Raw genomic sequence first — 12,064 nt, 5'->3', positions numbered from 1 at the left:
TACAAATCTAAGAAGTGAATGCTAATAGGATCTGATATAATCTGAACCGTCTGGTGCGCACACAAATTCCATGTACATGGAGCCCACAATTCCATAGCGTAGACTCATAATGGCATTCGATGCACTGACGAATAGTGGCTCTATGAGGCAAGATGTGACCCCCTAGAAGTCTCCTTCCTTCAGTAAGATTGTGACGCCCCAGGGCTGTGAGGTACCCGGTCCCAGGCTTTGTGGTGTGCAGTGTGGTCAGTTGTGGTCGCAGCCCAGTACCGTGGCCCTTGGGGTGCCATCCCTCAGGAAAGGAAGGGGGTTTTGGTAAAATAAAATAATAAAAGAATTTGTCGACTACGCCACTTGCGGTGTGCGGCCAGGTTGTTTAGGGCCGCCGCTGCAGGTTTCTTCTGGGGCCGATGGGGTGATGTAGCCTGGATGGTTAGAGCTCTCCGCAAGCAGGGACAGGCCCCAGCAGTGAATGATGGTGGTTGTAGTGGGGAACAGTCTATGTGAGTGCACGCCATCAAGGAAACAGTCCACACCAGTGTTGCAGTTTAACTTGCCTTGATTACTTTGGTACTGGAACCACGGGTGCTGGTTCCAGGCGTGCCCACTCCCCTTGTTCTCCGTGCCAGCTGGACCTGGGATGGCAGTCACTGATTGTGATTGGACTCCCGTGGCCTGGAGCTGCTTGAAAGCCCCTTCTCTTCAGTCTGAGCCCTAATATAGGCAGCCTGGACTATTTAAGGGGGTCAGTCCCCGGTCCCCTCTTTGCTGCTTGTGCTTCAGGTTTTTTAGGTTGTCAATTGACCCTGGAGATCTTCTCGCCCGGCAGAGTTAACAGCTGACCATAAAGTGTTTCACTATCCTAGGGTCTGCACCCCACCTTGTGCTGAGCCCTGTGAGCCTTGGTTCTGGACTTCCACAGGCCTCCCGTGGTTCCTGGAGTCTGCTGCTTCCACAGGTAACCCACGGTGCCTGGAGTCCTGGTTCCGTACTCCACAGTTCTCTCTACTTTTTACAACTCTCTGTTGTTTCTACACGTCTCTTTTCCTACTTCACTCCTCTCGTCCTTGCTTCCTACTCTCACCACTACTTCTCTCAACTTCTTCTCTGAACTAACTCCTTCGTCCTCCCGCCAACTTCCCCTCTCCCTCGCTGGGTCTCTCCCTAAAGGCTTTGTGGCTACATCCAATCAGTGCCCTCCCCTTTTACCTGTTACTAGGCAGTCTCCCAGGTTGGTGTTGGGGTTATGTATGTGGCCTGAAGGTGCTGGTGTGTTGACTGGCACGGATATTCCGGGGTTTGGGTTTCCATGGGTTACATTTGTGGCACCTGGTACCGCAGGGGTGCTACAAGATCATTGAAGATGGATCATTGCTGGGTCTTCCAGCATGACAATGAACCAAAACACACAGCCAGGGCAACTAAGTAGTGGCTCCGTAAGAAACATTTCAAAGTTGAGGATGGTGTAGCCGATCTTCATACCTGAACCCAACAGATAATCTTTGGAAGGAGCTGAAACTCAAATGTTGCCCAGAGACAGCCCCGAAACCTGAAAGATCTGGAGAAGATCTGTACGGAGGAGTGGACCAAAATCACTGCTGTAGTGTGTGAAAACCTGGTCAAGAACTACAGGAATTATCTGTTCTCTGTAATTGCAAAGGTTTCTGTACCAAATATTAAGTTTTGTTTTTCTATTGTATCAAATTCTTATTTTATGCAATAAAATGCATATTAATTGAAGTGTACCTCAGATAAAATTTACAGACCTCTCCATTCATTGTAGGTAGGAAAACGTGCAAAATCGGCCATGTATAACATACTTACCTTCCTCTCTGTACGTACAGTATTCTAGAATGCTATATACTGTATAAGTGCTCACTGGTGGTGGCGACAGTTTATATGGGAAAAACCTGGTGACAGTTCCCTTTATAGGAAACTCTGTTCTGGAAATTTTAATGTAGCTTTATAAAACTTTATTGATAAAGTCATGTGCTGATTACTTGTATTTTTAGTGCATTTCCTTTGCTGAAGTGCGATAAAAATACATATGCATTTTTTACTTTGGTATTTATTACAAAATAAATTGATATGTTACAGATTTCAAAACTGTTCTGCAGCGTTAAAAACCCCCCAGAGTGCATGAATACATACAACAGCACTGTGCAATTAATGAATGCAGAATAGATAAATTCCATTATTGCTACACATGCAAAAAAACATGAGTTGCTTAGGTAACAATTTTTTTATTAGAAATCCTCTGCACTGGAGACAAGCTGACCTCATGGGATGGACCCCAACTCTTAACTTACCTCTCTATGTGCCTTTCCAGGCCTCAAATGAAGGAGGAGACATGATCCAGCGTAGCTTTAAAGTGAACCTGTCACATGCAATATGCCCCCAGGACCACGAGCAGTTCTGGGTGCATATTGCTAATCCCTGCCTAACCGTCCCTGCATCTAGTAGCATACATAAAGAGATCTTTAGAAAAAGTATTTGTAAAGATCCTTTATGATATGCTAATGAGTGCAGGGATTAGTCGCAAGGGGTCTTAGTTCCCTTGGCTAGTCGGCCCCCTTAGCATGTAAGCACGCGCCTGTGGCCGTGCTAACATGCTAATGAATGTGCGGCATCAGAGGCATGATCGCGCTCACCTCTCTGCTGCCACCGTGCCCAATGCTGGATTTCAGCTCCGTGCGCATGATCCCCAGACTTCTGGTCATGCGCACTATGAAGCTGGGTGTACGCATCCCAGCTTCAAACTGGTGTAGTGCGCATGACTGGAAGTGCCAGGCATTCTGACCATGCGCACTGACACTATGCCTGGTGTTCTGAGGCGGTGCAACGGACACACGTACGTATGTCACCATCAATTATTACACTGGGCAGTGGGCATTGAATAGGTATGTTTGCACACCCCTGTGGATGTGCTAACATGCTGAGAGGGCAGAATGAGAGCAGGAACTAACGCCCTTGTAACTAGTCCCTGTGCTCATTAGCATATCATAAAGGATCTCTAGAAATACTTTTTCTAAAGATCTCTTTATATATGCTAGTATATACAGGGACTGTTAGGCAATATGCACCCAGAACTGCTCGTGGCTCTGGGTGCATATTGCACCTGATAGGTTCACTTTAATTAAAATGTGTTTGGGAAGGATGGGTGGATAAGGGTGCACGGTCAAGGGGAACATCATATCCTCCCAATGCACAATGCAGATGTCGCGGGCGGAGGAGGGGACGCTGCGCTCACCCACTGCTCGGGTCCGGCTACTGCTGCTGCTGCTCGGTGGTGGCTCAAGCGGTGGGCCGGATCCCGGGGACTCGAGCGGCGTTCCTCGCCCGTGAGTGAAAAGGGGTGGTTTTGTGGTTTAGGGATATTGTCCGTGACGTCACCCACGGTTGTGGTGAGATTGGTGACACCACCGCTGCTCTGGACGGGGATCCTGGGAGCGATGACAGGGAGCAGCTTGGATTTTGGTTCTCCCCTCCGTGGGTAGGGGGGTTGGTTGTCCCGGGGCCCGGTGAGGGGTAGGGATGTATGGCAGGCGGGTTACGGGGCCTAGTGAGGTGCAGGGTCGCGGGGGCAGCACTGTGCCGCACGGCACGGTGGTACTCACTCAGCCAGTAATTTACACGGAGTCTCTGGTCAAACAAACGGCTGGATGGACGGGTCCCACAGGCGGCTCCGGTGTTTTTCCCCTGACCCCAGGTTGGTAGTGTAAGTCCTTTCCTTCACCTTCGTGTACGCTCCTCCTGTGCTCCGGTTTCCAGCTGGCTCCCCGGTTCGGTACCGGACGGGCCACTACCCTGTCCCGGCTACCTACGGTTCCACCAAGACTGTCTTCCCGGCTCCTGCAGACGGCCACTACCGTCTGCCTCACTGGCTACACGAGGGACCTAGGCTCCAACCTAGGCCCCAGTCTGCGTCTGCCTCTCTGCAGACCTCCTCTCTTTTCCTCTGCCTGGACTTGTCTCAGCTGGTTTTTGCCTCAGGCCAGCTAGACTCCTCGGTTGGCGTGCCTATCTGCTTGACTCCGCCCACCTGGTGTGTCTGTCTGAACCCGAGGGAAGAAATCAGGTCTCACTGGGGATGACTGCTGGGAACTGCTGGGGGTGGGGGTGTGTGTGTGTTGTTACCTGTGGCCCCTGGCTTGTCCAGGGCGCCACATTCCCCCTTAGTAAAATGCAGACCGTCCGCGGGCTGCCCGTCCATCACCGGTTTTATTTTTCTCAAACTGAAAAAGAATAAAACGTTTTTAAACATTTTCACACATGCATTTTTTTATCATAAAACTTCCCTTACGGGAGGCATATCACCTCAACCGTTGCAACAACAATACACTTTTAATAATAACAACAGAACGGGTCCTTCAGTCACCCACCCAAACAACCTGGCCCTGATGCTGCCCCTAAGCAAATGGGCAGCACCCTTGCCCCAGTCCTTCACCAGGCTGCCCGAGCGGGTACTTCGCTGCCGTTGCGGCCGGGCGGACTGCCGGAGCCGTTGTCATCTCCGTTGCGGCCGGGTGGACTGCCGGGGCCGTCGTCATCAGCGGTGCGGCCGGGATGGAAGCCGGGACCGGTGGCAGGGCGGTGACGAAGGTAAAGCCTGGGGACCCCAGGTCTGGGCCCTCCCTCACCGACGCTGCAAGCTCCGCTACCAGTGACAGGGGTAACGGGTCGGTCGGGGCGTTGGCCGCGGGCACGGGCACTGAGGTTTCAGCGGTGCCGGACGGACGGGACATCTCGTGCAGCGGTGCTCCAGGAACCAAATACTTGCAGAGTCCTGGCGCCCCTGCATCCACAGCCGCGGTTCACATGCGGCTGGACGCCATCTGTCTCCCCTTAGTCTTTTTCCTGCTCCTCATCTACAGGGGCGGGGTTTCGGCTTTCGCACCTCCACTGCTCGAGGAGACGCTCAAGCGGGGATTTTTCGCGCCCAAAATGGCGGCTTCTCCAAATTTTCGGCCGGACACCTCCGGCGGTCACAAGGCGCACCTCTACCAGATGGCAGAGCGGTAAGATCCTGTTCGTGACGCCAAGTTGTCACAGGCGGAGGAGGGGACGCCGCGCTCTCCCACTGCTCGGGTCCGGCTGCTGCTGCGGTTGCTCGGTGGTGGCTCGAGCGGTGAGCCGGATCCCGGGGACTCGAGCGGCGCTCCTCGCCTGTGAGTGAAAAGGGGGTTTTGATTGTGGGGATTTGATATTGTCCGTGACGCCACCCACGGTTGTGGTGAGGTTGTGACACCACCGCTGCTCTGGACGGGGATCCTGGGACCGGTGACAGGGAGCAGCTTTGATGTTAGTTCTCCCCTCCGTGGGTAGGGGGTTGGTTGTCCCGGGGCCCGATGATGGGGTAGGGATGTATGGCAGGCGGGTTACGGGGCCTGGTGAGGTGCAGGGTCGCGGGGGCAGCGCTGTGCCGCACGGCATGGTGGTACTTACTCAGCCAGTAATTTACACGGAGTCTCTGGTCAAACAAACGGCTGGATGGACGGGTCCCACAGGCGGCTGCGGTGTTTTTCCCCTGACCCCAGGTTGGTAGTGTAAGTCCTTTCCTTCACCTTCGTGTACGCTCCTCCTGTGTTCTGGTTTCCAGCTGGCTCCCCGGTTCGGTACCGGACGGGCCACTACCCTGTCCCGGCTACCTACGGTTCCACCAAGACTGTCTTCCCAGCTCCTGCAGACGGCCACTACCGTCTGCCTCACTGGCTACACGAGGGACCTAGGCTCCAAACTAGGCCCCAGTCTGCGTCTGCCTCTCTGCAGACCTCCTCTCTCTTCCTCTGCCTGGACTTGTCTCAGCTGGTTTTTGCCTCAGGCCAGCTAGACTCCTCGGTTGGCGTGCCTATCTGCTTGACTCCGCCCACCTGGTGTGTCTGTCTGAACCCTAGGGAAGAAATCAGGTCTCACTGGGGATGACTGCTGTGAACTGCTGGGGGTGGGGGTGTGTGTGTGTTGTTACCTGTGGCCCCTGGCTTGTCCAGGGCGCCACACAGAAAATATAGAAAAAGGTCTGCACTCATAGTATTTAATTAGAAAATGAAAGGACAACAGATAAAACGAGTAGTAATTGAATAAAGTAATTGGCCAAATAAATGTTATTCTATTTAATTTCTCCCATTCTAGAACCATGGAGATGTCACTGCTGAGAACGTGAACCAGAGCATCTTGGAGATGCTGATAGCTGCTCCTGACACCATGTCTGTCTCTTTGTACTTCATGTTTATCCTGATCGCTCAACATCCAAAAACTGAAGAGATGATAATAAATGAGATCAACACAGTGATTGGTAAATATCACATGGACAAGAACGCTGACATTTCTGGGAAATCTCAGGATAGAAAACTAGTATATCTGAGCCTTCTTTTTACTTTGGATGTGCAGTGATAAAATTACACCTTGGATGAGTAGGAAAGAAGAATATTTGTGGTTGTTCTGCGCTGCCGGTCGATGATGATGCTGTGCGTTATTCCAAAAAACGTGATTTTTTAATTCAACGTGTTTCAAAGCTGTGTCGTGGGCGGGGAGGGGGACGCTGTGCTCACCCACTGCTCGGGTCCGGCTGCTGCTGCTGCTCGCTCGGTCGGTGGCTCGAGCGGTGGGCCGGATCCCGGGGACTCGAGCGGCGCTCCTCGCCCGTGAGTGAAAGGGGGTAGGGTGGTTTGGTTTGGGGATATTGTCCGTGACTCCACCCACGGTTGTGGTGAGGTTGTGACACCAGCGCTGCTCTGGACGGGGATCCCGGGAGCGGTGTCAGGGAGCAGCTTGGATGTTGTTTCTCCCCTCCGTGGGTAAAGGGATTGGTTGTCCCGGGGCCCGGTGAGGGAGTGATGATGATGGCAGGCGGGTTACGGGGCCTGGTGAGGTGCAGGGTCACGGGGGCAGCGCGGTGCCGCACGGCACGGTGGTACTCACTCAGCCAATCATCAATGCAAAGTCTCCGGTAAAACAAACGGCTGGATGGACGGGTCCCACAGATGGCTGCGGTAGTTCTCCCGGTAGGTTGATGGTGACTGCCTTTCCCTGCACCTGTGTTGTGTTCACGGTTCCAATGGCTTCCCACCGGTAACCCGCTCCCCAGATTGGATGGATGCTGAGGGAGCCCCTTTTGCCCGCAGGCTCTGGCCCTGGGAACTGTAGCCTTGGCGGTGACGGTGTTTCCCTTTACGGTGTGAGCTGTTGCCTTCAATTCGGTCTTGACTGCTGGGAAACCCCGGAGGTTCCCTTCGCTAACGGATTTGACCAGTTTTACGGTGACTCCTAGCCTGGTCGGGGTCTGTAGGCCCTGCCGAATGGTGCTGGCTTCTCTTCACTCCCCAATCCGGTACACTCCAATCAGCCTCTCCTGCAGACGGTCACCACCGTCTGCTAACCTTGCTGTATGTGCCCGGGCCACGCACCTGGACACCGTCAGTCTCCTGTACCACCACTTCACTTCTCTAAACTGATCTGCTCTCCTTTCCCGCCTCCAGGACTGTGAACTTATCGGTGGGCGGGGCAAACCGCCTGGCCCACCCCCTGGTGTGGATATCAGCCCCTGGAGGGAGGCAACAAGGAGTTTTGTTTGACCTAGATGTGCCTAGCCGGGGTGTGGGGAGTGTTGTTGTAGTACCTGTGACGTCCTGGCTTGTCCAGGGCGCCACAGCTGCCTCACTTCTTCATCAGGAAAAAGAAAACCACAATACCCAACAATACAATATTGGTATTATATTGTTGTATTGTGGTTTTCTTTTTCCTGATGAAGAAGAAACTCAGCTTAGAAACGCATTGAATTAATAAACCACATTTTTTGGAATAACGCACAGCATCATCATTGACCGTCAGCGCAGAACAACCACTAATCATCCTTCTTTCCTACTTATTGGCTGTTTAAGCATGGGGATTTGCAGCAGTGGTCATTTATATGCCTTATTTTCTCCTCTGAGGTGAACACATATGATCGTCTATTTTCCCTTTATTCTCAGATAAAACCCACTGTGCTGTTTCTCCCTCCTAGCATTACTTTAAATAAGCTGTCTCAGTATAGACACCATAGCATATTGCCTTGATTTGCCACCAATGTCCATTTACCACCAATCTAACTAATGTTCCCCTATAATTGTAATAATCGGTATGGCAGCAGAGTTAGGAAATCAACATTATTGTTGTAATCTCTGTACAGTCACATTATTGGCCATCGACAACATAATGAGGTAACTATACAGACGATGAAAAAAGTAGCAGCGACAAGAGATAAAGCAACACGCCCACGCGTCAGCAGCTGCTCGGATCCGGATCCGCAGTGGCTTGAGGGGTCTCCGGACCTGGGGGTCGGGGTTGCGCTGCCACTCGGAATTAAAGCGGGGTTATTTTCAGGGGATTGTAAGGACAGTTCGTGATGCCACCCATGGTGTGTAGTAAGGTGTAGTACCACCGCTGCAATGGGGAGTACCCGGTGGCGATGGTGTGGGCAGCCAGATGTTTAACCCCTCCACGGGTAGGGGGGATGCCCTGGGACTCGGCGTTGGTGACGGGGAAGTCACCAATGCTTGAAGCTCCTTCTTGACCATGGGTCCACGTACCCCATTGTGCCCTGGCCCCTTCCCGGTGATGGCACAAGGCCGCCGGCTGTCCTCCTCGACAGTCTGTGCCCCTTGTCACGATCCCCCTGCGACCGGGGTCCAGCTCCTACCAGGCCCAGACCAACGTCTGCCACCTAGTAAACAAGGAGCTCAGCTCCTGACCGCCTCTCACTTTGAGAGCTACTTCTGTTCTCTTCCTGACACTCCTGACCTCCCCTTAACGAACCCCCCAAGTGGGCGACCCTATTCCCTTCAGGTCAGACACTGGTGTGTCTGGCGGGTGTGGTGCAGAATGTTCCTAGAATTTTGATTAGCTTGTTCTTAGCAACACTAAAGGTCAGGGACCTGTAACCAAGGAGGAGGTGGATACTGTGCAGAAGGGCAGATTGCACAATACCCTGTGACGACCTGATAGGCCAGGGCGTCACATTGATACAGTGTGTAAGTAAATGAGTGCTATGGTATGTAAGGCTATATAACCATAACGTCATCCAATTCTGCCTGTTCTCCTGCAATGTTGATAAAAAAAAAGGTAAACCCGTTGTTAGGCAAGAAAAATATAAAAACTTAGAATAAGGCTGCGCTCACACGACCAGATATTCTCTCATGCAAAAGAATAGGATCTATTAACAAATGACACTTGAATCACATTGTGATCAGTGTTTGATCAGTCAGGATAGTGACGTGAGAGAATCGTAGTGCATTGCCAGGAAAAATTGGAGAACAAAATTTCTCTATCTTCTCCAATCTGTGAGTCCTTGGCATTCGGATTGCACTCTGATGACATCCGAGTGTAGTCCAATGTTTTCTACGCACCCATAGACTTGTATGTGTGCGCACCATACGATTAACGCTGCCAATCACAGAATGCTCCTATCAACATGAAAAAAATATACTGATTGGCACTGTCCTATGGACAAATATTGGTCAGAATGCTATCCAAAAAAACATCGGATAGCACTCATGCAAGTGATAAAATCATGTTTGAGCGCAGCCTAAATCTTTGAATGAGTAATAAATAACCCATCCACAGAAATCTACTACTTGTATCATTGTTGCACTCAAGAAAGGCATGGAAAGTTTCCTTGTGTCGCTGCCATTTTTAGCAATAGGTGGGGGTAATAGATTTGAATGCTATCTGATCCATATGCTACAATATGTGATTATATCACATATCACAACACACCAAAGGTAAGAAGAAGATTCAAGAAAATAACTAATTCAGCTTTCCGACATCTATAAGATAGTGTGGGGCAAAGGTATAGCAATATTTAACGTGAGTTCTCGTGTACTGCCATCTTTAGTCATATCCTTGACTATTCATAAACATTTTAATTTTCAAACAAAGATAAATGAATCTACGGTATTTACAAACAGATATTTTATGTGCACTTTTTTCGGTAAAGGGAGACTGTCATCAAATTCATGCCGGTCAGACACTAGACCCTTGATTGCAGCTAAGTATGTGTCACTCTGAAATACTGCAACGTTGCATAGTGAACATGCTATTAAAAGTCGAGGACTAGGTGTCTCAATGTACTAGTCCAGCCAGCTTCACCCTCCCCATCTCTTTGACTCTTCCTGTACACACATACATAGGGAGAGCTGTGTCAATCAACTGGAGCAGGGATCATACGGGCAGAATTAATCTTTATCCTATAAAGGCATCCTATATTATGGGCAGGGCTTTTGTAATCCAACTGAGAGTGTGGCCCATATTCACATGTATACTGTATATGAATATACATATACTTACATGTATATGTGAAGCCCCGCTCACCTGCAGGTCGCCTCAGGGTCTTCACGTGCTGGAAATCTTCTGGCAACAAGTACGTCAGGTTAACTTCAATGGGAATCGTGACGCCACTCTCGGTAATTGCTGTCAGGGGGTGACCGCCACTGCAGTTTAAAGAGCGTCTGGGGCTGATGGTAAATGCAGTCTGGTGTTATGGCCTCCCGAGAGTGAGGCTGGCCCCAGGGGCTCAAGTGTAAGTGTCTAGTACCACAGGTCGCAGAAGAACTCACACACAGGCAGCAATGTCTTTCAGGGTTTTTACTCACTTTTTGTTGGTAGAGTGAGACAACCTGGGTGATGCTATGATGAACCAGGTGGAACCAGGTATCCCTCAGGCTGATATAGGGGTGACTGCTGACTCGCCTTCCTAGAACCTTTGTTTCGGATCACCCCTGACTTGAAGTATATCGTGGGATGCATCCAGGGAAGTCGCTACTGCCTTTCTCCCCTTTCTGACCTGTTTGCTGACAGCGTGGACCAAGGATAAGATGGCTCCAGGCTCGATCCTCCTTATGGGCCCCTTCTTTGCTGTTGATGCTGCGGGTTCTGTGTTGGTTGGCATGGAATCTGTAATCCCACCACCTGCAGGATTTAGCAGACCATTAAATGGATATCTGGCTCTAGGGACCTGTACCCCGTGTCTGCATTCATTACCAGGAGTCCCCGTACTCGACTCCTTACTGCTCTCTTTCTTCGGGTGTCTTTCAGTCTGACTTGGTGGTAATGTTCTTCCCCGCCAGCAGCCACTGCACGTGCAGGGTCTAACAGTGTTCCGCTCTTCAGCCCTACACTTCAGATACGGCTGCTTCTCCTTCTCCTCTGACTGTCACTGCACAACTCTCCTACCAGCTTCACTACAGCACCACACTATCTGAGATGCGAGGGCTACTCCCCCTCCCTGGGTCTGCCCAGGGGTCCCCTCCAATGTGTGTGTGTGTCCTGGTCAAAGGGTGCCTGTGTGTACACAATCTACTCAGCCATCAGGATTACCTGTTTGTACTGACCCAGGCATGGGTGCAATACTCAGTGGTGCCTGACCAGGTCAGGGGCGCCACATTATATCAGGGGTGTGTGACTCCCTGGCGCCGCCAGGTGGTCACAGAAGAACACTACACCCTACACAACACAATTCCACACCAGGTTCCATCTGCCACAAAATCCTAGCCACCCGCCTCAGGGTAAGAAGGACACACCAGTGGGCAGGACCAGGCGGATTGGGAGCGCCCACCTAGGGGTCTTGAGGATCCGGGGGAGGGAACGAGTCAGTGAAAGTTGAAGTTGAAGTGAAGTGGAGTTGGAGTGGAAGTTGGAGGTGCAAGGTGGAGGAGTTGAGTTGGAGCCTAGTGAAGAGTAGCCAGGGTAGTGACCCTGGTCTAATGGCTAGGTGACAGGTGACAAGCAGTGGACCGTGTCCAAAGGCGATGGGAGTCCGGTCGCGGGAAATCCAGAGTGGACCGGTACAGGGTTGGAGCCCGCCGGTACCGACAGCGGAGATCCGGTCTGGAAACCGTGCACAGGCGGTTTACCTGGACCCTAGTTAGACGGTTGCAAGCCCCTTCTCTAATTAACCAGGCCGGGAGCAAGGTTCCAGATGTTGTTCCAGAGTGTTAGCCCAGATAGAGTGAAACGGCAGCCCACTGCGGGGGATAGGGTATCCGCAAACACCCACTGAGATCCCAAGGGTCAGTTTTTGCGGGCACATCTC

The 12,064-nt window shown here is 51.5% G+C and overlaps 1 protein-coding gene across 1 annotated transcript in view; it reads left to right on the top strand.

The window, feature by feature from the left end:
- CYP19A1 (cytochrome P450 family 19 subfamily A member 1) overlaps positions 1-12,064 on the top strand; it is a 135,764-nt gene that overhangs the window by 93,959 nt on the left and 29,741 nt on the right. The window contains exon 8 of the mRNA XM_075342744.1: positions 6,130-6,292. Within this exon, the coding sequence (XP_075198859.1) occupies positions 6,130-6,292 (163 nt within the window). The remainder of the gene's footprint in view (positions 1-6,129; positions 6,293-12,064) is intronic.

This window comes from Anomaloglossus baeobatrachus, chromosome 4 (assembly GCF_048569485.1).
Source record: "Anomaloglossus baeobatrachus isolate aAnoBae1 chromosome 4, aAnoBae1.hap1, whole genome shotgun sequence".
NCBI classification, from domain to species: Eukaryota; Metazoa; Chordata; class Amphibia; order Anura; family Aromobatidae; genus Anomaloglossus; species Anomaloglossus baeobatrachus.
The sequence above is the reverse complement of the archived record's forward strand: the minus strand, read 5'-3'. Positions and strand labels throughout refer to the sequence as shown.